Source organism: Antrostomus carolinensis, unplaced genomic scaffold (genome assembly GCF_000700745.2).
Source record: "Antrostomus carolinensis isolate BGI_N321 unplaced genomic scaffold, ASM70074v2 scaffold21008, whole genome shotgun sequence".
NCBI classification, from domain to species: domain Eukaryota; kingdom Metazoa; phylum Chordata; class Aves; order Caprimulgiformes; family Caprimulgidae; genus Antrostomus; species Antrostomus carolinensis.
In genome coordinates this window covers 6,488-27,330 of record NW_010332558.1, presented here as the reverse complement: position 1 = coordinate 27,330, position 20,843 = coordinate 6,488, and the positions used below count along the sequence as shown (strand labels likewise).

The window sequence follows — 20,843 nt, the reverse complement described above, 5'->3', positions numbered from 1 at the left end:
TAATTTTTGCATGAGTTATTGCATTAGTACCTTAACCGTAAGGTTAACAGGGGTCTCTTCCATTCCAGCTACCCACCCAGGGCAGATGCTCTGAGGCAGAGTAGTTCCATAGAGATTGTCTGTCCTGGCCCTGCAGAGGAGGTTTTTAAAGTTTCAGAGTCAGCTCTAAGACAAACTGTGTTCAGAGCTTTGAAATCCTCCATGGATGGTGCCAATCGAAAGCTCATCTTCAGAAGCTCATCTCTTCTGATATCATACTGTTTGACACAGAATGGCCTCCAAAAGATTGAGCTGGTCTCTAAGAACTTCTGTAGATACAACCCCCCTTGCTTTCTTTCAGTATGCATCTTCTTTCTTTCTGTGTCAGTAAAGGAGGGGTTTGGACACTTCTTGTAGCATTAAAGAGAATTATCTTTATGCAACACCCAAGAGTATCCTGGATCCATGTGCTTGTCTGTTCAGAAGGAGGTAATACCAGAAAACTTGTGAAAGCTGAAAAAAGGGGAACTATTTTTACAGTAGTGGTTAACATTTGGGGCTTAGTGCTGGATGGTACTGCAAATTCCTCTGAAAGCAGCTCAGCACTCAGCTCTGATTAGTCTTGGGAGGCTGACAGTCCCTCAGCATGGGCTTCTTAGCTTTTTTGAGGACCGGACTCTCTACAGCATCTTTCTTCAGCAGCTTCAGTAGGAAATTAATTTTTAGTACAAATGTGAATTGCACATGTGCAAGTTACAAATCTGGATCATTGCCAGTAGGTAAAGTCACTAACTCTGCTATTTGGTAGTTACTGTAAAGATTTCAGTAATACTCTTTAGTTCTCTTCCTGTCCTTTCAGCTACAGAAAAAACATTTGGAAAGAAAAGAGCCTTTTTATGTATAGAGGGGATAAATGAATAGCACTTGCGGGACAAAGATGAGTGGGAATGAAAATACAAGCTTTTTCAGCAAATGTTTATAGTCTGCAAATGATAGAATTTTCATATTCAAGCTTTGTAAAAAAAAAACCACTCAAGGGCAGAAATGAAAGGTTTGTGTTTGAGGGAATTAAACTGAAAAAGCAGTGCAACTTTTTGAATCAGAAAAGACCCCAGTGTCCACAGAGCACTGCAGAGCAGCAAAGTTTAATGTCAGTGGGATTGTGAAGGTCAGTGAGCAGATGAGGGTTGATGGAAACTCCTCTCTGGACTCTGAGAAGACTATAGACATCTGGTAGAACAGTCCCAGAGGAACTCTGCATTTCAGGGGGTTGTGAAGCCTGTAGCTCACTTGCAGTGTAATGTTATTTTGATAGCATTATTTTGTCTACAACAACCAAAGAAAAATAAAGAAGCTCCCATTCAACTTTCAGAGCACGAACGTTTTACCCCAAATGAGACTTTAGGAATTAATTACATTGATAGCTAAAGCTTGCTTACTTCTATTTGTTTTTTATTTTTTGCATGTGTTTACTTACTTTGCCAAACAGAAGTATGCCTCAGTGAAAGTGGGGATTGAATATAATATTATCCTGAAATAGAAGAAATACACTTGTCAAAATAAATATCAAATCTGCCTTTTCTGAGGAAAATTTCATGACAGATGTTATGTACTTCCCATGTACTAATTCTAAACATAACTGGTGACCACATTGCCTGCTTCCCCATATTATGTAGAGTTTTCATATGAGACATTAAAAAAACCACTTTATAGGGAGTAATACAATCATAGTTATGCAACTGATGTCTATAAAACAACAACAGAATAGCCTAGTTCTCATTTTCTAACATATAAGTATCTGATTTTTGGATCACAAAATAATTGTATACCTGTCTGGATCTCATGTCATTTGAGACACTTTCCACCCATGGCTGGAGGGCAGCAGAGAAAATTCAGAGACAATGTGTCGCATTTTTCTGGCAGGTATATTCTTTTTCCCTCAGAAAAATTAGGATAGAGAGGAAGGTTAGATATATAATTTCTAATCTGCACTGACAGTGACTTGCTTTATAAACTTCTGATTTCATGGGCATAAACAAAATCAGAATCAAGTTCCCAGTGTATAAAAGAACAGTTTCCAGGTTCAGGTTTCTCTGGTTTCCAGGAGAAATGCTCCTAGATCAACTCCTCCCTGCTTGAAAAAGAAGGTGATATTCTAAAGATGCATCTGAAGCCTTTTGATCCTTCATTGACAAAGGGTCTTCTCTCTATTTTTTAGGCATCTTTCTTCACAGCAATCCGTACTTTACGGCCCAGTTTCAAGATGCACTGAAAATACCAGGGGTCAAAAATACCACCTCCTATGTTAGTAACAGCTCCCATACATTAAGCCCTGCCTACATAGTACAAATCTACAAGAATCACATTCAGTATGGGTTCTTTAGCAAGCATTTTTTAAAAAAGTTAGGCTTAATAATATACTTACAGGCTAGATAGTGAAGCCCTTATTGACACTGATTAGCATGTTGATCCATGATGAATTAATTTTGAAGCCAACAAAATATTTTAAACCTGGAGACGTATAGTTTAAATGAATCCTGACCAGGCGATGGGAAATAGGAAATCCCTGACATAAGCCCTGACATAAAAGAACAGCTTAGTTCATGAAGTACATAAATGAGCAAAAAGGATGTAAAACAGCCATGAAAGCTAGAAGTAAATGAAAAGGTCTGGGGAGGCAGGGAAGGTGAAAAGATGAATATGTGGATTAATGTATGTGAGGTTATTCGTACTTAAGGATTTATTTTATTTTAATACGAGCCAAATATCAATGAAAGCTTAAAAATATGTATTTCAGAGAGTTTTCAGATGAAAGGCTTAGAAGAAAACCAGCAGTGTACGGGAAGACGAGGCTGCATCCTTTGGGAGGGAGAGCTGATCACAGGCAGACCTGCTGCACAAGGTTTGTTTTCTGGTGGAAGAGTTTTTGCTTTAGGGGAAGCGAGGGTGTTTGAGACACTAGACCTTGCTAAAACAGGAACAGATGAGTGATGTTGGCGCCAGGCCATGAAGTGCCTTGATATGAGTTCAGTACAGAACTGGCTGGGGATTTTCTGATGAAACCCTTTTGTCAGAACTGGAACCTTTTTTTGGAGACATATTCCCTTTTAAACTCCCTCCTCGAGGGCAAGATTTCCAGTGCTAATGTGAAAAGTGTGGTCAGAGGGAGGGCATGACACACCTCTGACCAGCACCCCAATGGCCAACACACTCACCTGGGCCACAAGAGTCCCTCTCTGAGTGCCTGTTCTGGGATGAGGTGTATTACATGTCCGCGCTGCTTTTCTCCAGGCCTTGTGAGGAGGGTAGAGCACCAGGTTAACCCACCTATACATTTCCCAGCCTGGAGCTGGGATTGGTATGGAACACAGCAGGATTTACCTGCTCCTGAGTGTATAGACATGGCTGAGACATCTAGGTTTGTTTTGATGGTCAGGCCACTTCCTCTTCTGATCTGGATTGCTCACCAACTCATGTGTTAGGCTGTATCTTTTATATAGAGTTTATATTTTCATTGGCAGGAGTGGAGAGGAACACAGTCATCATGAAAGAAGGGTTTACATGGTTAATGGCTACAAACACTTACTATTTCAAAATGAAAGTAAAAGCCCTAACAGGCAAGAAATCAGTTCTCAGTATGACACTAACAGAAGCCCAGTTCAGTTATATAGCCCATAGAAAACAGAGATTCCAGATACTGCTCTGAGACACAAGTTTGTTCATCCTTGTAACAGTTCAGGGTGTGGTAGGAGGGAGGAAAAGAAAGAAGAGAAGTCAGTAGCAATATCTGGCACTGAGGAACCACATGGGACTGTTTTCTGTGTGGATTCTATCTTGCTCTGAGGTGGAACTGGGTTGATGCTGGGTTCAGTGCACTGCTAAACTGCAACAAATCAGTGTCTCTGAGAGACTGGGCTTGCTGCTATGGGCTGCACATCATGCTACAGCAGCTACCCAGGTTTGGGTTGGGTCAGAGCAAAGACATCTCATGGCAAAAACTGTGCAGATGTGCCCTCGGTATTAAATACTAAGACCAGACCTTAATTTAATTTTTTTTCCCCTCCATTTTTTGCATCGCTCTAACAGAGTAAAGAAGTCCTAAAAGGGAAATAAACAAATTATTCCTTTAGAACACTATAAGAGCAGAAGGGATCTGCTGTGAAACGGAGATGCTGTCTCGTCGAGGAAGCTCTTGGGTGGGCTCCATCTCATACAACTTCAGTTTCCTGGGCTCACTTTTTGGTCAGTGAAAAGAAACAGGCAGTTTAAGAGCACAGTTCACCTGGCCCATTGTCATGCCTATTTTAGGATATGCTAGATCACTCCCTAGCAGCCCTCATTACTCTGCAGAACCTGTAAAAGCACCCCAGACATCTGAATTAGCCAGCCATATACATGCCTAACACTAGTTGAAAATGCTCTCATTCTTTTTCATGTGGTCAATTGCAGTATCAGCCTTGGACTCAGTCATAGCTATCTAAGCCATGTGAGGCATAGAAATTTGCAAAGTGTTTATCCACTTATAGTATTGTCAGTCACAGTTCAGCTACCCAAAATCATGAAAATGGTGTAAGACTCGTAAGTTTCAATATAATACTGCTATCTTCTTTCTTCTACTTTTTATTCAGCCTTTGGAGTTTTCAGGTATATTTTTGTCATTTTCCACTCTCACCCTTCATCTCAAGGCCTAGATGAAAGGATATTTTAAAATCTTGTAATTGTTTGACTCTGGGAGCTGAGTATAAACTCAGCAGCCATGTCAGTGCCACAAATATTCCAATGCAAAATGATTCTCCTTAAATAAGAACTGTAACTGGAACACTGTAGTACTTTGCTAAGAGTCAGACATGGGAGTATACTTCAGTTTGACAACTGAATTATTACTGGCTATTATGGTATTGCAGTAAAATCTATTTGCTAAGGCTAAACCCAAGACATGAAGTGTAGTAGACTGATGGCAATCTCAGTCAGACCCAGTGTTGCAAATACCTTCAAGGACAAAACCAGACGTTCCCATTTCCCACTGATCTGAAGGTGTTTGTCCTACTGTTTGAACTGCAAACATGTCCTCTTTGAGTAGCATTCGTCATTTAGAAGAGTGTCAAAATGCCGTCAAGGCTGATGGCACACAGCATTTGTTTCACCTGGCATCAGGGATGAGCAATTTATTATGAAAAAATATAAAGCTCTTCTACTTTGCACTACTGTTTAGACAGGAGTTTAATTAGGAAATGCAGAAACTTGTATTGAGGCGAGACCTCAGGGCAAAAGGTGAGGTTGCAAGAGGTGAAGTACCCCTTAGGCTGAAGGATGAGTGCTGTGACAGCTTGAGATCTGTTTCTGCACAGCTTATATGTGCTGTCCCTACTGATTCAGCAGATCCAGATAACTACTGATCTCTTTGAGGTTGCAAGCTCCATGCTGATTATAGTTCTTACCTGTCTTCTCTGTTGTACATTTGTCACTGCACTGAGCAGAAATCATGATGTCAAAAAACTTTTATTATAACTTTTATTATCCACTATCCATATCCTACTGTTCAAGGAGCTCACTGCTACTCAGGAGAAACCAGTTTTTCAAGTCCAGAGCTGAAGGTATGACTGGCTATACAGTGAATCATCTGATACGGGCTTTGGTCACAGCCTAACCATGGAGAGGCACCTCACAAGGGGAAATTGAAGTTGTACAAAAAGAAAAAAAAACTCAAAGTGAGGAAGGGCCCAGAGGAGAAGGCAGATGAAAGCATTGTAAAACCAACTGTAGCTGCTTGGGAAGTGTCAAAGGGGAGATGCTTTACTCCAGGTCCATTATAGATATACTGGCATTTTTTTCTGCCAAATCATGTCTTCCCCCCTCTGGTTTCTTGTGTGACACAGCAGGCAAAGTCAGCATGTTGTCATAGCTTCACTGTTGTGGTGGGGAGCTGTGTGTGCTCTGTCATAGGCTCCTACCCTGCGCTGCACCCAGGCTGTGCCCTGATAATCCTCCTCTTCTAATCTGTAAGGTGGAGCAGTAAGTGAACAGGGTTTTACAATGTCTTTACTGGGAGAAGCTTTCGAGAAGTTTGTGGCACAAGCTTTATCATCGGTAGGGCATAGCTGATCATATCAACTTCTAGTGGAAGGGTAATGGGAGCAATTTCACATGCAGTCAAATAGCAGCAAAAATGCTCATGCCATTGCTGTCATTCATAAGCCTCTGAAATTATCTGCATGACCTTCATACTTGTAGGTACAACTGCAAACGTAATCTTTGCCATAATTGTGGCTTTCCCCTTCTCCGAGACATACAAAAAAGGACTGTGCAGCCAGGAGATAAGAAATCACCAACTCATACAGAAGATTTAACCTGAAAATCTGTCACTTAATGGAAACTGCTTGCTTGCTTTTAAACTTAGATGATATATTTTTACTTTGGATACGATTAAATATAGGTACGAAACATGGAATTGTAGCAAATACAGATACTGAGTTTCTATTCAGCAGTCAAATTTAGCATGCTGTAAACCCACTAGGAAATGTATTTAACTTTGAAATTATTTTGTTTTGGCTGTCTTAGAAAAGAAGCATCTATCAGGTCCTACAAAAGCCTATTTTTGCTTTTTCCAAAGAGGTCAGTAAACATACAAAATGCAGGTAGATTCTTCAAGGCTTAGGCAGAACTGGGATCTTACCAGAACTTGCTTGTGGCTAATGTTCAATAGGCACATTTTAAAAAAAAAAAAGATTAAAAAATCCCCCTAGAAATTCTGGAAGATTTCTTCCACATTCGCAGTCATAAGTATAAAAGTGTAAAGAAAACAGGTTTCAGATCTCAATCATATCTATCTTTAGCTGCTTGAATTTCCTAGACTGGACAAGAAACTCAGCTGTGCTGGTCTTACCCCTCCTGAGGGTGGGGGCTGGGGAAAGGGCCAGGGATGCTGTGGAGCTCTCTGTCCCTGGACAGGTCTGGGGTCCTCTGACAGCCCGGGACTGTGTGCCACTGTGGGAGTCACGCGGGGCATTGCTGGTGCAGACCCCTACCTGCCCAAAATCTGAGAGTGCTGGGAAGAAAGGTGGGGAGGCGAAGAGGGAGTGACTCTCTTGCATGTGAAAGATCCTTGCACGCCAGCCTTTTCCGAAGGGCTGGTGTATGAGTGCTCACACTTGCTTCCTATATTATTACTGTCCTACAGTTTCCCTCAGACATGTCTGACTGAATGCCTGGGCTAAGCATCTCACAGACAACAGTGCTGCACTCAAGCCTTCTTCAATGAGTATCTACCGCGCGTGAAGATTTATAGCTGTGTAGTTTTTGGTAAAAAATGCTGTTTCTGAACTCCACTTATAATAAACTTAGTTTACTGCAATTACATGGTCCGATTGCAGATTTATCTCTTCAAATCCTGTGTCATCTGTGATTGTCTTAGTACCCTTCATGGCCCTTTTCTTACAATTTTATTTGGCCCTTTAAACTTTTCTCATGATTCATCTGTGGCTATGGCATCCCTCCATAAAGACACCCACATTTCTCAACTTACTTATTTGTTGAGTGCTTTAGATCTAAACCATACCACACAGTTGTTTCTCTGAATCCTTACAAAATCTGTATTTCATGAGCGTAATTATTTTTAGGAACATTCTCAGATTCAGGGTGGATATTGTGAAATAAGTTAGTCAGGAGGCTGATCTGGAGACAGAAATTATAGTAATACTCCAGAAGGGAGCCCAGAAAGTCAAAGGCAGGTATAGAGCCACTCATAAAAATGGGCATGATTCTGTCTGTTTAAAAATAATTAGTGAAAATGAATGGAAAGTTTACAACATCATATCCTCATTAAAAGCTGTTTTAGAGAGCAGCTAGAGGACGTTGTTTTCAATATAGAGTAGATGGGTTTTTTTGTGGATCCTAAAAAAGCCAGGCTCTAAGTTACATCTTTTTGTCACCATCTACAGGTGTGTAATATACTAACACTTTTCTTTTTTTTTTTCAAATACAGACAGCAAAAATGAAGAATGTGAACTGACAGTGATGACTGAAACATGGGCTTTGGCCAAGGGGGCTTCATAAATCAATTCAGTCTAGCATGCCTTTAATCTCTCATGTTTGAATCTTTTGTGCTTACCTGCAAAATAAAGATTCTTTTTTTATCATGAACTCAGAGGAACCTTTGCCTGACCCTCATCTTTCCAAGGACTGCTATACAAGGCTTCTCTAGAAAATGGGCTGATAGAAAAAAAAGAGCAATGATACCTTTATTTTCTCCTCAGGATTCCTAGTTTGAGGAACACAAAAGGAAACAAACAAAACATAAAGAAAGAGGTTTATTGCCTTGTCTTCTGGCATGAAGCTAGCTCCTGTTGCTGAGTGGTATCCTGCATCTGATGCTAGAACCATGATTGCTGTGCTGGGGTTCACGACACTTTTGGAAACCTGCACAGTAGGATGTTTTGTGTATCAGAGTGCTCAGGTTCCCAGGGTCCTGATTTGGTGAGGAAGAGGAAAAGGACCTGAGGTAGACACCAGGAGGGAGAAAATGATGGTAGATTCCTTAACCCTCCTCTGCTGGGATAACACAGACCCATTCCTTTATGCTGGTTGAACGTTTGGAGTGGGAGGGTGAAAATGACCGAATTAATGCTGTCAATGATCAGTGGGCAATGAAAGCATAAACCCTGTAACTTAAAAGTATTAAGAAATGTGATCATTTCCACCTCTTAAAAGTAGGTCTGTAAAATATTTTAACGCTCATTTCCCTTTCTCTTCAAACTATGACTATTGCTGCAGTACCTATTTGCTTTTGAGGCATAGGACAAGACTAATAGGACCATAGAAAAGTACAAATCACAAAGACGCAATAAGAGTCTGGAGACTTGGTGATAACACCTGGTAGTGCTTCCCCAGTGCTCTGGTTAATATTTACCTGTGGTATAGGAACTATTTAAATAATTGTCGATGCCTTGGTCACAATTTTTGCTTTCAGTAGCAGAGCACGGTCTATTTGACGTGGTTTGTAAGGTTTCCTGAAGACGCAGAAACAACTTTTATACTGAGGCCAAACTCTTAGGAAAGCTTCTTCTGTAGTGCTCGTTTTTGTCTCAGCTTGTTGAAAATGGCGGGTGTAAGCAGTTGCATGAAGTATTCCATGTTTATCTTCAACTTCTTATTTTGGGTAAGTTGGTGTTTAAATTATTACTAGTGCTGCATGAAATGTGTTCAACATTATCTGAACACTGTAGTTGAAGGAACTGTAAAGAAAATAGAGCATAAGTGGAACCAGAGTATGATTCTAAATCAGAGAGGCTAGAATATGTTTAACTTTTGTCCTTTCCTTTGCCTTTTTCCTTCAAAATAGCTTTCCTTCCACATTCAAAAGTAGATCAGCCATGAATCTGTCCCCCTGGCCATATCGTGTCCCTCATATCAAGGGACATCACCCATTTCAGTCAGATGGTAACAGACTCCCCAGTCACAATGCATCATTCTCTTGCTTTTACTGTCTACTGCTTGCATCCCAATGGCACAATCCTGAAAAATGTAGCTGCAACAGAAGATACAGCAAATTCACTTGTATTTTTAGCCTCATAATTGATAAATTATTTTCATACCCTTCTTTGCGGTTCTTTGCTTTACATTCAGTGTCATAATTAGTTTCTGATGGTGGATAGTAAATGTATGTAAAATGGAAAGGGCTGGCAGTACTGCCAATAGCTGTATCAAGGCAGATACAGCACAGGGCAGCAGCAGGTTTCCAAGTGTTTGAACCGTATTTGTCTAGTTATCACATCTCAGTTGGTTTGTAAGAATTTCAGGTCTTGGAAACACTGGAAAGGCTTGAGTTAAAGAAAATTTCTCTTATGGTTCAACCTCCCTGTCAGCTTTACTGACAGAGATTTGTCAGGTTCACCAGAGGTTCACCGAAACCAGAAGCGGAACTACTAGACTCATTATGGGCTTTGCGTCAAGGGAGTTTTTTCAAGTGAAAAGGTGATACCATTCAAAAGGGACCAAAAACAGTAGTCCCAGAAAATTTGTGGCTAGCCAAAATAAGAAGAATTAGCAAAATTCTCTGATCGCTTGTGAACCTCACAAAGAAATTCCTAACAGGCCAGTGATGGTTTGGACTGCCTCCTCCCTCTTCTTCCTCCACCTCCATCAAGGCAGATTGAAGACATTTGACATCTGCGTTGGAAGTTTTTCTGCAACAGTACTTAAAAGAGTCCGTAAGTTTCTGACTTGGAATTCCTGCCCCTCAGGAAGTTTTTCCTGTTCACATTCATCTGTATTTACTGTAAGCTAAAACATAGGCAAATGTCTCAGACTAGCATGAGAAAAGCTCCAAACTACTTCTGGAATGAACACGTGAATAATGCCCCATGCCTAAGCCTCCAGTGACATAATGGGTTTCCTAGGAAAAAACACAGGATGCAGTTCTGGGGGTGTCTTGAAAGCTCAGGAAACAAGCAGTCATGGCAAACCTATCTTTATGCCAAAGGTAGGGAAATCCATACTCTATTTTAGGAAAGAATATGCTGAGAGCATTTGCTGTGCATGTGACTGCCTGGATGGGACAGAGGAGGACAGGAATGCAGTTATAATTATGTATTTTAAGGAAGGGCTTTAGCACTAGCAAGACAGGGAAGAACAGACATGGTACAAACAGGAATATAAGCTGATACAGTACAATGAAGCTAAATTCTTTGATTCACATTCCTGTCTCTAATTCCTGGAAATCATTAAATTCCTGCAGTAAAGTACTGGGAACTGTGATGTCTTTACAGCCACTGGTCCCACACCTACTTTCCCTGGTGCACAAGGCAGTTGGCAAGTGGAAAATTAAACTGATATTGGGAAATGAAGGTGACTTTAACTAGATAAGAGCAACAGCTGTGTGTTTACCTGGTGCACTTTCATTTTAAGCCCTTTGCAATCTCTCTGGGAGTGTCCCTTCTCATGGCACTCAGGAATGGGCTTTCCAGCCTTCTGACCCCTTTTTCTAAGCAGCTCTTACAGCATAACACTAAGTGTGTAAGCGCTGGAATAGTCTAAACTAGCTCTGCAAAGTGGCTTTGGCTTCATTACATAATGTCTGTCCCCTGGGAATCTGCAGCTCCATGAGCCCCATGCTGGGCTCCAGCATGTCCACAGAGTTTTGCATCCTCCCAATTTGGTGAAAGTAAGCTGAGTGTGGGTTTTTGAAGACCTATGCTTTAGAGTTGGGTGCCTGTATGGAGCTTTTAACAGTGCTTAAATTAATCCTTAAATCAGTTTTGTGCATTAAACCTGACATGTAGGTCAGATTTTTCTTCTTTCCCTTCTTCAGAGTTTGCAGGATATCCAGTCTCACCTACTGCCTTCATTCTGTCAGCTTTTTCTACTCCACATCACACCAAATTGTAGAATTACCTTTTTTTGCACTAAAAATTGATGTCTGATCCTAGTTTGAGGCAGCCTGATTAGTGACAGAGTAATCTTTGATCAGTTGTTGATATTAAAATTGCAGTCCAATCTACAACCAAAATGGCCCCTTCTCCATACCTTACATCTGAACATCTCGATCTGTGAAAGCAACCTGAGCCATAGACCGCATTCTCTGTAGGACCTTCATGGCACTGTTAATTTCAAGTATCTCAAGGAAGTATTCCAGTCAAATATTTTCCTGAACAGGAGCAACCATGTAGAAAGCTCCTCTTGATATCCTTAAGCTGCTTGCTTAAAAAATGTGTGCCAGTAGGTTTGATATTCCCATATTTGAGAATTGTAGAGTCTTGATATACTGCTGGTCCAGAGTCACGGCAGGCTCATCTGAGGTGATATTAATTTAACTAGGCTGTATTTCTTCATCACACCAAGACTGAAGGGCTTGAGAAGGATTGATTGAATTTGAGGGACAATAGTCCTGTTCCTTGTCAGTCTATGAGACCATGACAAGGTCACTGATTCTTGGTCAAAGGTTGAAGCAAAACTATGGCAGACATCTAGTTTTGGGAAAATGGGCGAGGACCTTTTCAAAGAAGTTCTTTTTATTCTGTTGGAAAATACTGGTTTATTAAAAATTAAATTACCTGAAATGAAAGGTTTTTTAGTCAAAATTTTATTTTAAGAAAAATTATAATTAGGATGGAGTATTCCAGCAAAATTGAAATGTTCTACTTGGACTCTTTGGGAACAGACTATTTAGATTTGTTATTTCAAAACTTTTATTTGTGTGGTCTTGTTCACTTTGTATTTTATGAAAATAAACAGAAAAAAAAATTACTGAAATGGAGCAGTTTTTATCAGCCTAAACCAATTATCTTTTAATAATTAAAATATATACATCTTACTAAAAATTTTATAAATGATGTTTCCTTTTTGAATGAAAGGAATCAATATTGTAGCATTACAATCTGATTGGTAAGTCCATGTACATTCAGCTATATCTACTTTTACTATTATGCTTTATTTTTGTGAGTGGTCCTATACAACAAATAAGGCAGTGGGCCAAATTCTGTTGGTTTTGTAGCAATAGCTGCTTTAGGGGGAATTTTCACATTAGTGAGCCCATGTTGTCTGCTGCATAGCCACATGGCTCACATAGTGCTGCTGAACAGAACCTGAATATAGAGTCGTATGAAAACATCAGTGTCTAGGCTGATTCAGTATGATTAAGAAGGTTTCAGTGGGGAGTTCTAGTTAAATTTGATAACATGATATAGCTGTCATCGATGGTACAATTTTCCTTTTCATGTTTAAAACGTACTTACACGAGCTTTACTTATAGCAGGGAAATGTGTGGTACTCATGTCTGTGTCCTGGCTCTGCTCCATATTAAATAATCTGCTAAAGTCATTATGGTCTTTGATGCCCAATATTATATGAAACCTGTCTGGGGGAAAGTATTTTTTAAGAAAAATTATCTAAAACATATAAAAATAGCTCGTTTAATTTAAAAAGGTTAGGAATAGTCCCAGACTTCACAGGAAGCTCACAGCAACATTTCAGGGTCTTTTGTGACTTGAGTATTCATGATGTACAGGAAGATAATTATGAATCTGACTAGTTTTGATCGTCAGTGATCTTTCTGGTCCTCAGTGATCTTTCTTTCCTACCAGTCATCTCAGTAGGCACGATCCTTGCACCAGAATAGCCTCTTAATTATCTGTCTCCAACACTTAATAAAGAGAAAATCTGTGTAAGAATGATCATAGACAAGGTTAGGAAAAAGTGACTGGTGCATAGTGGAACAGTACCTCATCAATCAATGAAATAGCAGGGCGACTAGTGGTTAGGGAATGTGTCTGGACCTAGGATTATCCACCCTGACCTCAACATCTTAAATTAAGTCATTCCAGTCTAACTTTCACATGTACACAACCGAGTATGGTGGTTTTCTGTAAAAATGTAGTGGAAATCATAACTATAGGCATTTTATAGGAGGAATATTCTAAGAACTGGAGATGGCTAGGTATTGTTGCAATAGAAACAGCATAAAGACTTTATTTAGAACTTTTCCTGTTAGTTTTATAATAGAGAATATGTCTCTAGATATGTGTCCTGAATAATTCCAGAAACAACATTTATACAAACATCCCTTAACAAATCTCATGTGTTTCTATTACAGAAGAAACGATGTTCTTTACAGTCATGTAATGTACATACTGTAACAATTTATATTCCTCTCTCATCTGACAGAATTTCTGTGTGCTTCCCAACCGCATATATAAATCATCAGGGAAATGCAGAGTTCTCTGAGGTAGAAACATCAGGGATTTGGTGCATAACTGAAGATTTAACTACCCTTATGAAGTTTCCTGGATATGAATCAATATTCTATGCTCCAGCAATTAATGTTTCTTTCACTTTACCAAATAAATTATTGCAGAATTTTGGCCAGCATCTGGTGCAATTTGGATGCTGAGCCTTAGTCTAAAATTGCTGATCTTTCTAAGATTTCTTTATTTTCTCCGGCAGGTGTGTGGTTCCGTTATTTTGGGAGTCTCTATATGGATACGTGTTAGCAAAGATGCTCAGCAGGTAAACGTATGCAGTCATACCAGAACCATGTGAAATGTGGATGCTACTGCATATACTTTCTTTTCCCAACTTCATTTTCACAAATTTGTTATGCTTTTGTTGATGTTGTTTATGTGGGTAAGTATTAATGCATTTTATGATATTTAAGATTAAACAAGATGGCAGTCAGATAAAGTGATTGACGAAAGCTCAGCATATGACTACACGAAGTGTCTTCTAGTGTTATTAATGTAGGTTCTTGCAGATGCACGCTGATTTCTGTTGGAAAATGTGCTTCTCTCTCCTCTAATGAAAACTAATGATAGTTTTGTTATTGATTTCAGTGTTAGAGAGAATAAAGAGTAGCCATGCACCTCCTAGACTTTTCAATGTCTTTCACTATTAGAATACTATAGTCATATATATTCCTAGGGTTACTGCCATATGTTTGTAGGGAATATTTCTGTTTTTCTCACTGTCTTCAAGAATACCATTCTTATTTCCCTAGTAACTGCAACTTTGAAAGGGAGCAAGGATTTTTCTCTTCTATTTCAGTGGGTCCTTAAAAACACCTTATCTTTTTTCCCTAATATTTATATAGAAAATGTTTTAGAGTCCCAAAAATCTTTATGTAGGCTTAAAATGTCCTAATAGACCTCCTGGAGGGGAGAAGAAAGTCCCTGAGTTCCTCTCCTGGATTCTGTCTAGATTGTCAAATTACTTCAGACTTTTTAACTTTGCTTTTCTGCAAAGTTAGGGAAAATACAATTTTGAAGATTCCTTGACTTGCAGACACGTAACAGAGGCTGGTCCTGTTGGCGCAAAGGCCCTTTGGCCCTGTGGGCCCTGAAAACCTTTTGCCAAACATTCTCCCAGTGGCACTGGCTTCTCACTTGCAGCATGTTTTCCATCACCCTTGAGTGAAGCTGGTTCAAGAGCTTGTGGATGCTTCTCTGAAAGGCGCTGCACAATCTTTGTATGTTGATGCTTTGTTACACTAACAGAAAGAACAATCTGACTCTAAGTTTTAAGCAGTGTACTTCTTCTTGTGAATTTGGGCCACACAGATGCAAATGAATCTGAAAATTTATTTTGCATGCTTCTATTTCCAAAAAGGCTTTCTGGCCATAGAAGTGAAAAAACGTCCAGGTGTGACATGGAAGCATTTTTTCAACTTTCAGATTGAGCCTTTAGTATAGATTAAGTTGCAAATCTTCACATCACTCCTCTGCTGCTCTGCCACAGTCTATCAGTTAAGAACAATAATTTTTAAGACAGTATTTTGCCATTTTGAAATAAAAAATATGGTGGAGATAAGAAGGTAGCTTTATATATTTCTTGCCATTTGGTTGATGATGCTGTTGCCCTTAGCTGATCCCAGACATTTCATGTCTGGCAGAGGATGGATGCAACAGAACTCAGCTCATTATGATGTTGTGCCATGGGGTAAATTAGGTTATGGTGGAGAGCAGTGCTGTGGAAGAGTGACAACTTTCACTCCTCAATCAACATTTTAGAAGAAACTAAAATTGCCATGCTTGCTAGTTCACTGTCTGTAGTATGAGAGCTCAGATGGTACAATGGAGCTTGGAAAAAAATAACCACTATTATCCTTTCTTAATTTTTGAGTGATTTCCTATTCATAAAAGCATACTTAAGTGTATCTCAAACTAGTTTACTGAAGTGACACTTAGTACTCCCCAAAAACTCTGAATTAAGAGTAAGGACCAAAACTGAAAGCATTTTCTTACATTTTTGCCTCGATGCAGGCAAAGTTCCCATTCAAAACCAATGTGTGTTTTGCCTGAGTAATAATTGAACAGACCATAAGGATTTGGCTGTAGATGAGCAGAGCTTTCTAAGAGTAAATAACAGGAGGTTCAGTCCAACTTGGAAGGGGAAAGAACAACATGTTCTTCAAATTATATTTGTCTATATACCTTTGCACTTTCCATCAGAAGATAAATGTGACAACTTCCAGACATTTTTGCCAATCCTGGCACCAGCCACATTGGAAAATATTTTTTGAACATTTGTCTCTATTTTGGCCTTAGGCCTTAGTCAATCCTGTGGGAGCTGAATAATTTGATATTTAATAATATTGAGGAATATGAATTGTTTAGCTGAATGTCCCACACATCAGAATATAGCCCTCATCTCCGAGGGTAATATTAGAGATCATGCCTAAAAAAAAAAAGAAAAAGAAAAACAAAGCTGCTTTGGAAAACACATCTAATTATTTCTCTAGTATATCCAGCACCTCTTTGAGAAGTGTTCTCTCAGGAACAGCCTTTTTAAAGAAACTAAACAGAGGTTTTGTTTCTTCAACACTTGGTTAATGTAGGAGAGATGTCGAGATAATCAGTTTTACTACTTCTAGTAAAAAGCAAAGATTCCTTGACTGAAAACTAACTGAAAGCCACTTTAAACACAGAAGCTCTTAATTTATTCTGTAAAGTTGACTTCCACCTTGTCCAGAGACAAAGACTGTGAAAAGCCAGATTCTACTGAACTCCCCAACAAAACATTTAACGGGGCACTAGAAGTTTGTTTATTTATGGATCAGAATTTTGCCATGGTTGCTAATCAGTATATTTATCAGTTATGAAATAATTTTCTTGTTTTGAGGGATACGGATGTTTTTAGGAGGAGCTTCTTGTAGCTGAAAGATTTTTTTCCCCTCTCTTTTCAGGAGCTGGAGATAGACAGCAGCCTGTTTGCAGGGGTTGATCTGCTGATAGCCGTGGGCTCCATCATTATGGTCCTTGGGTTTCTGGGTTGCTGTGGTGCCATAAAGGAGAGTCGCTGTATGCTGCTATTGGTAGGAAAGAAAAACATTTGACTACCTTTAACAGGCCACAGCTGCACTTGATGGATAAGATCCTTGCAAGTAGTATCAAATGAAGATAGAGGCCTTTTTGTTTAACCAAATGCTTGATTGTGATCCTGTGTTTTCACTGCTTACCTTGTGCTTGAGGTCTTTCTGAATTCTAGTGAAGGAAAAAATATGGATGCTCTCTACAACAAAAAGACAGGGTCCAGAGATGCCTGAGCACATCACTAACTTTTTCCCATCCAACCATCCCCAAAGTTCCCTCCAACAGCCCTTCCCTACTACCTATCCCATTTAATTTCATAAATTTCCAGTTGCTCCCTTTGCTGGTCCTCTTAGAACGTTCTCCCTGTCCTCCTGACCAATACCTCTCACCTGCACACTACCCATCATGCCACTACTCTGGTGTGCACCTTGTTTTGGTCACTAGTTGAGCACACTTTCTTGAACACCCTCTTTTCTCATGGCCAAAGAAGGAATAACTAGAGCAGCTCTGACTGGAACTTCAGTTCATTCTACCTACATGGTTATTCAAGCACATGAAAGCTTAATATTCACTTAGAAGAAGAAATTATGTCACCTTGGTCAAAATGTTTTCTCCCCCTTTTGTTTTCTTCCTAGTTTTTTATTGGGCTGCTTCTGATCCTGATCCTTCAGATCACCGGAGGTATTTTAGGAGCAGTATACAGATCTCAGGTACAGTGTTATTCTGCATTTTCATTTATGTCTTCACAGAGTTTTGTTTCTATCCCAAAAACTAATAAAATATTTGGACTTGCAGATTGAAGCATCTCTTGACAAGACTCTTTTGACGAGAGTGAATTTATTGCAAAGCTCTACAGAAGAATCTAAAGTATTTCAAGAGAAGTTCCAGAAGTTTGAGAGAAAGGTAATTTAAGTGTAATGAAGGGCTGGGATTGTTGCTATCTGTTCCATTTCTAGCATTTGTCTGTGTTTCATTTTATGGCTACTCTGCCATAGATTTGAATTTCATTCCCTGGGGACGGGAAAGGGTCTGACTTAAATGCAGGTTAAAACACTACGCAAGGGGCTTCTGCTCTCTTGAAATGACGTGAACTTTCTGTGATGATTTCTTTGTGCAATAGTGGTTATGAGAGCAATGGAGCAAAGACACACAACATGCAAGTGAGACTGACAATTAGCTAAGTTCTTTCATGAGAAGGTTGCCTGGCTTTCCCTTCTGAAGGGACATCATTCCACTGCATCCCAGCTAACAACTATCCAGTACTCTAAAGAGAAGATTACCCCAGGGATAAGGAAAACTTCAGAGTGTATTTAATTTGGAATATCTTATTGCTATGAAGTCATTAAATACTTTACTGTATAAAAAGAGGGAAGAAAATATGATAAAAGGGAGGTTTGTTTTCACTGTGCTTATACGTATCCTGACTTCCCCCACCTGCAGTACCCCAGAAGGTGGACACTCAATGCCAGCTTGCTCCTGGGCATCACACAGAGAATACCCTTGAATTTCACTGATATAATTGATGGTATAGACCCCTGCCCTCTCCCCCCACTAGTACCTGTCTATACATTGACAGAGTGACAGCTGGTTTGTGGAGGTTTTGGGGGTGTTTTTTTTTAGTGCTGTGATGACTTTGATGGGTAGGCATAAAGAATTCCTATATTTTTAAAGGCTGCTAATGTGATAGAAAAGGAAGCAAGACACAATATTTGGGTGGCTTATATTTGTTTTGCTTCTCCTTCCCCATTCCACCTCCAGCCCTGTCCTCTGCTTCTGAGCCAGCTTATTCCTTCTCATATAACAAGCATCTCCCTGGAGAGATAGCTGAAGGGTGAGCAAAATGAAAAATCCTGTAATTACTGTATTAATTTTTAAATAGACCAGGATTGCTTTATTACGTCCCACAGCCTTTGCTTTTATAAAAAATTATGTGAACATTTCCAGCTGCTTTTTAAAAGGGGGAGGACCTCAAACCCAAATCTGCACCCCTGAGCTTTAGTGGCTTGAATAAAGTGGAACATGAAGTGAAATTGCACCTGGTCGTAGGTTTCACAAATCCCAAATGGACCCCTCGCCTCCTCAGTCCATTTCTAATTTAAACGGCTAACCATCATTCAAGGTGGTTATTTTTCTAGATTTCAAAGTTTTGTGTGCCTGAATTTTACATTTTCACCCTGACTTTTCAAGATGTGGAATGTGGATGTTACTGGAGCTTTTACTTAGCTTCTGCAAGTAAAACCTGCAGAAAGAAGACTTGATTCTCAAAAAATACTATACCCAGCATTGTTTCATGTTCCAGTTCCACTCTGGCACTGACAATTACTACCTTTATAGTACATTAATATTTTTTGAGCATTATATACTGAAAATCTTAGAGATGTTAAGGGTGTTTGAGGCATCCCAGTTTGGGAAAACTTCCACATGGGAAAAGATAAGAGGACATTTCTCCTTCATTGTTCCTGCCAGCTTCTTCCCCTATGTCCTTGAACTGCAAATCACCACTTTTTTCCTCATCTCCCCATTTCCTCCTGTCTTACAGAACCAGTGCTGTGGTTTGCTGAATGGACCGGAAGATTGGGGAAAAAATTTTAATACTCTTCTTGGTAGCAATAAAATCTGTGAATGTGAACTAAAGAACCCATCAACCGACCTCTGCACCTTCTTTCAAGGCAGATATGTTTATAAAACGGTAAGAAAAATATAAATGTCCTCTTCTTTCCAAAAAGAGGTTTTAACCCAAGTTTGTCTTTGGTGGCTGGCATAGTCAGCAGCTCTGTCTCTTTCCAAAAAGGCAAAGTTTTGTCTTCTCTTTATGAGCCAGAATTTCCCGCATGCCATGTGTTATGAAATTACTGTGTATACATGAAATACACTGCTGATTCCTCTTCCTGGGATGACTCTATTTTAGCTGTGCAGTGCAGCACCCTTAAAACCTCAGCAGTCTGCATGGTTACTACGGGTGAAAACTATTATGGCTTTGGAGTCACAGTACACTTCTGGGTCAGAGCAGCACATCATCTACCCTTTGGCTCTCATTCCTCCCTCAGAAGATTATGTTCCCACCCAGGCTTATTCTGGTGGTAGACATGTTGAATCAGAGGCTTTCAAAGGGCTAAGGGGTTTTGAAAAAAGAACACAGTAAATGCAAGACCTTTGGGGTTTTATAGTCTTTTAATTAAAAAATCCACACTCATTTTGCACAATCTGCTGGAAAGAAACCTTACATGTTGCAGGCTTCATGGCAGTATGCTCAAAGTGTAGTTTCTTACAGCTACAGCCTTTTGAAAAGCTTGTGTTTGGTGATATATTAATAAAGCAAATATGTCTGGTGACAGGCAACAAGAAAGCATACTTAAAAACTGGTAGGTGGGCAGCAGAGATCTCAATTAATTAATTTCAAGGTTTAACTGTCTCCTTATATGGAAATTTGGACTCCATGCATACAAAGAAAAATATATATTTAAAAAAAAGGTGGAAAATAGCATAAAATAGCTGCATTTTTAGAATGCTAGTGGTACAAAATTTGCCCGTCTGCACCTAGCACAAAGCAGATTTTAGCAAATGTCCATTTTGGTTGTATACTTTTCTAAATGCACAGCTTCTTACCCAGGTCCTGCCTGAACACTAATTTCCTCCCTACGTAGTCCCACAGAAGCGAATAGTGTTTCCAAGCAAAAGAACAGTCTGGTTAAGCAGAGGATGCCAGAACCCAATCTGGAAATTAGATATATACAAAGAGGCTGTTTTGGCCACATTTTAATGCCTTTTTGGCCTCAGGCAAAGCCTCAAAGGACACCCGAGAAGCCATCAGTGAAATTACTGCAGGTGCAAGATATCGCTCACATGAACACACAGATTTCATGGTGGTGTTAGATGCTAGTAAAATTCAACTCTTGTGATCCAGGAAAAAAGATTTGAAATTCAGTGCAGTTCTGAGTCAGCTTAAATGAGAGATTTTTTAGAAGGACTAGAAGGAGAAGACCCATGTGTTTATTGTGAGGGAGGAAATATGATGAAAGGATATAACTTTATTTGGGGGGAAGGCAGTTGTAGTGTTGGAACAGTACT

The 20,843-nt window shown here is 39.6% G+C and overlaps 1 protein-coding gene across 1 annotated transcript in view; it reads left to right on the top strand.

Annotated features, from left to right (window-relative positions):
- The first annotated feature begins 9,073 nt into the window (after nt 1-9,073).
- Nucleotides 9,074-20,843, top strand: part of TSPAN8 (tetraspanin 8) — a 15,170-nt gene continuing 3,400 nt past the window's right edge. The window contains exons 1-6 of the mRNA XM_010173564.1: nt 9,074-9,133; nt 13,915-13,990; nt 16,662-16,777; nt 17,411-17,485; nt 17,571-17,678; nt 19,315-19,464. Of these exons, the coding sequence (XP_010171866.1) occupies nt 9,074-9,133; nt 13,915-13,990; nt 16,662-16,777; nt 17,411-17,485; nt 17,571-17,678; nt 19,315-19,464 (585 nt within the window). The remainder of the gene's footprint in view (nt 9,134-13,914; nt 13,991-16,661; nt 16,778-17,410; nt 17,486-17,570; nt 17,679-19,314; nt 19,465-20,843) is intronic.